We start from the raw sequence: 3,236 nt of genomic DNA on the forward strand, positions 1-3,236 counted from the left end.
CGAAGCCGAACTGTATTTATTGAAGTATCAATACCGTATAAACCGAGAAACCATGTTTACTGAACCACGTACACCAAATAAACCGAAAGCACAGAGTGATGCTGGACGGCACAACAGAAAGTGTACACTTTCACCGGCGCAGGACTCGTCCCTCTCGGTAACAAACAAGTTAACGGCCACTCGGTGTACATGCACGCACGCGTCATCATCAAGCTAACATTTGCAACCGGTGCACGCACGCACGCATGGTTAAATTATACCGCTAGATGTTCATGTTAACTCCAATTCCATGAATCAATGGAGTGAAACCAATCCATGGCGATGCCTAATAAGCTCACACATGTTCGCCTGAGCCGATGGCACACCTGTATCTGCAGCCCTGCCAAGAACACATGATCCATCCTCTTGTTTGTGCACGCTCATGTTCGATCCTGTCTCGGGTGTGAGCTGCAGCTTAGGATTCATCAAGGTTGAATGTTTAAGATCGATCTCCATGAACCGAGTTCTTGAGTTTGCGTGTGTTATGCGGGTCACCCAGCAAGGATCACCATGAGCCGAGACCATGCAACTATATTATCTGATAGTACCAATCAGTGTGGTACAAAATAAATAATTTGCATCCTCTCATCTTCTCGGCAGACTTCAATTGGCTCGTCGTTTGCATTTCGGAAACTTGATGGATTCATATGCGTTGGGATTTTGCTGTGATCAGCTCGATCGATCCATCATAGTGTTTGGCCGAGAGCACTATACGTACACCCAACGCTTCCTGGACAGAATCCTTGATCCCAACAGCACCTAGAGATTTCAAAATTTCCAATCCAGTTCGTCATTGCAGCAAAGACTAAATACAAATTGCGTCGCGCATCAAGAAGTCACCCAAAATTACGAACTAATTTGATCTCACAGTCACGAGTAGCACAAGGCCAGCTTGTATGATCACCCGGTAGACTTTCCCCAACCACAAGTACACACACCGATCACTCCAGTGCAAACTAATCCAGACTCAAATGTGACATCGCAAATGCAGCAGCTGGGAAGCCTTCCCCATGTCCACACCTGCCGGAGCACGGCGGTTCTCCGGCGAGCCGGCCGGCCACCGCGCCGGTGAAGGGAGCAAAGCTGGGCTGAACTCACACACCACCAGCAAAGGTTGCCACAAAGTTGTGCAACTTGTGTCCCGTTCAATCGCCTGGTTGCCTATCGAAACGACGGCGGATCAGCGTGTTTCCCATACGTACGTGTTGCTACGTTATCTTGCTACAACACCACGCCGGAAAATCCCATCGTTAACCGGAGCACCCCGTGCCGCCGGCCGGAAATCTCCGGCGAACTCGCACAAAGGCACCATCCTGACCAGTCCCTGATCACCGGCTCATTTCTCCCAGAATACTCAACCAAATCACACAAACTCAATCTCGTTACAAAGCCATGGTCCGTGCCTACACTATGCAAAAAATCACACTCGAATCGGTGCATCCGATCGAGCGATACTTGATCAGAAATCGAGAGGAGAAGCACACTCTGGAAGTCTGGAGGCTGGTTCGTGAGCCGGGGAGGGCCAACCAGGGGGGAAGCAATCCGCGGCATCGGATGGGGCGCGTGGAGGACCGTTGGATGGGAGCGGATCGGGCGGGCCAGGTTTGCTGACGGCCGCTTAGGGGGACGATCCGTGGCGTCGACCAATCAGCGCGGCATTCGGCCCTGCCCGTCTTCCCGACGTCTCCCACTATTTAACCACCGCTTGCTCCGCCACGACCTCATCACCCACCACCGCGCCTCAGCTCACGCATCTCTCCCTCAGCTCCGGCAAGCAACACCAGCTCTCCTCTCCCCTCGCTCACCTGCTACAATGTCGACCGACGTGGCCGCCGATGTCCCGGCCCCTGAGGTGGAGGTGGCCGCCGACCACGTCGTGGAGACCACGGCCGAGGCCGCCGCCGGCGACGCGAAGCCGGTCAAGGAGACCAAGGCCAAGGCGGCGAAGGCCAAGAAGCCCTCCGCCCCGAGGAAGCCCCGCGCCACCCCCGCCCACCCGACCTACGCCGAGGTAAACACCGAGTCCTTCGCCGAATCTCGCTCCATTCTCGTTGTATCTCGTTCGAATTGCTCTCTGTTCCTTCGTGTTTGCGTTTGATCTGATGGCTCGTTCGTATTTGCGTTTGTGCAGATGGTGTCGGAGGCCATTACCGCCCTGAAGGAGCGGACGGGGTCGAGCCAGTACGCCATCGCCAAGTTCGTCGAGGACAAGCACAAGGCGCACCTCCCCGGCAACTTCCGCAAGATTCTGTCGGTGCAGCTCAAGAAGCTGGTCGCCTCCGGCAAGCTGACCAAGGTCAAGGCCTCCTACAAGCTGTCTGCCGCAGCGGCCAAGCCCAAGCCGGCGGCCAAGAAGAAGCCCGCGGCGAAGAAGAAGGCGCCAGCCAAGAAGACCGCCACCAAGACCAAGGCCAAGGCCCCCGCCAAGAAGGCCGCCGCCAAGCCCAAGCCCAAGGCCCCCGCGAAGACCAAGTCCGCCGCGAAGCCCAAGGCTGCCGCCAAGCCCAAGGGCCGCCCCGCCAAGGCTGCCAAGACCTCTGCCGCCGCCGCGGCGCCCAAGAAGCCTGCCGCCAGGAAGGCGCCCACCAAGAGATCCACGCCGGTGAAGAAGGCCGCGGCCGCCAAGAAGGCAGCGCCGGCGAAGAAGGCCCCTGCCGCCAAGAAGGCCAAGAAGTAGATCCTTGGAGGAACTTCCTAGGGCTTGGCGATAGTTTTCCGTTAGCAGTTTTTCCTGTTCTGTGCTGTTAGTCGAGATGTCCGTGCTGTGTGGAGGGTTCTAGGCTGTAAATTTGAAATCTGGGTTGGGGTGCACCTGTGATCCGGTGCACCCTTGGTGTGTGTGCGTGAGAAACTGTGGCGACGATCGCGTTGTACTAAGCTTATGTATTTGTGTAACTGAATTGGGGTAATTGAATCTTCATTTTAGCAAAATCCTTCTGAAATTTGTCACAGTTTACGTTGATTCCTTTGCCCAAAATGTTTGGTACTGCACAATTGAAATTCTAGTGTTCTCTGCACAATTGAAATCTTGTGCTGTCTCGTGGAACATGGAATCCATTTTGAGATCTGAATTTAGAGTTCGTATTTGATGGCAAATGCCGAGCAAATCTCGTCGGGTGTCGAATCAGTCTAGTAGGTGGCTTCATGAGCTGGAAATAAGAAGGCTGTTGTATTCTTCTCTGTACATGGCCGGTGCC

At 54.8% G+C, this 3,236-nt stretch overlaps 1 protein-coding gene across 1 annotated transcript; it reads left to right on the plus strand.

Moving 5' to 3' along the window:
* Nucleotides 1-1,748: 1,748 nt before the first annotated feature.
* LOC123113720 (histone H1-like) lies at nucleotides 1,749-2,970 on the plus strand. The gene is made up of 2 exons (XM_044535024.1): nucleotides 1,749-2,050; nucleotides 2,171-2,970. The coding sequence occupies exons 1-2, from the start codon at nucleotides 1,853-1,855 to the stop codon at nucleotides 2,714-2,716; spliced, it is 744 nt and encodes a 247-aa protein (XP_044390959.1). The 5' UTR covers nucleotides 1,749-1,852; the 3' UTR covers nucleotides 2,717-2,970.
* Nucleotides 2,971-3,236: the final 266 nt, after the last annotated feature.

Source organism: Triticum aestivum, chromosome 5B (assembly GCF_018294505.1).
Source record: "Triticum aestivum cultivar Chinese Spring chromosome 5B, IWGSC CS RefSeq v2.1, whole genome shotgun sequence".
Taxonomy (NCBI): Eukaryota; Viridiplantae; Streptophyta; class Magnoliopsida; order Poales; family Poaceae; genus Triticum; species Triticum aestivum.

Coding starts and splice junctions, on each gene's coding strand:
- LOC123113720 (XM_044535024.1), top strand. CDS start 1,853: ATGTCGACCGACGTGGCCGCCGATGTCCCGGCCCCTGAGGTGGAGGTG. Junction 2,051..2,170: donor CCCACCCGACCTACGCCGAG/GTAAACACCGAG, acceptor GCGTTTGTGCAG/ATGGTGTCGGAGGCCATTAC.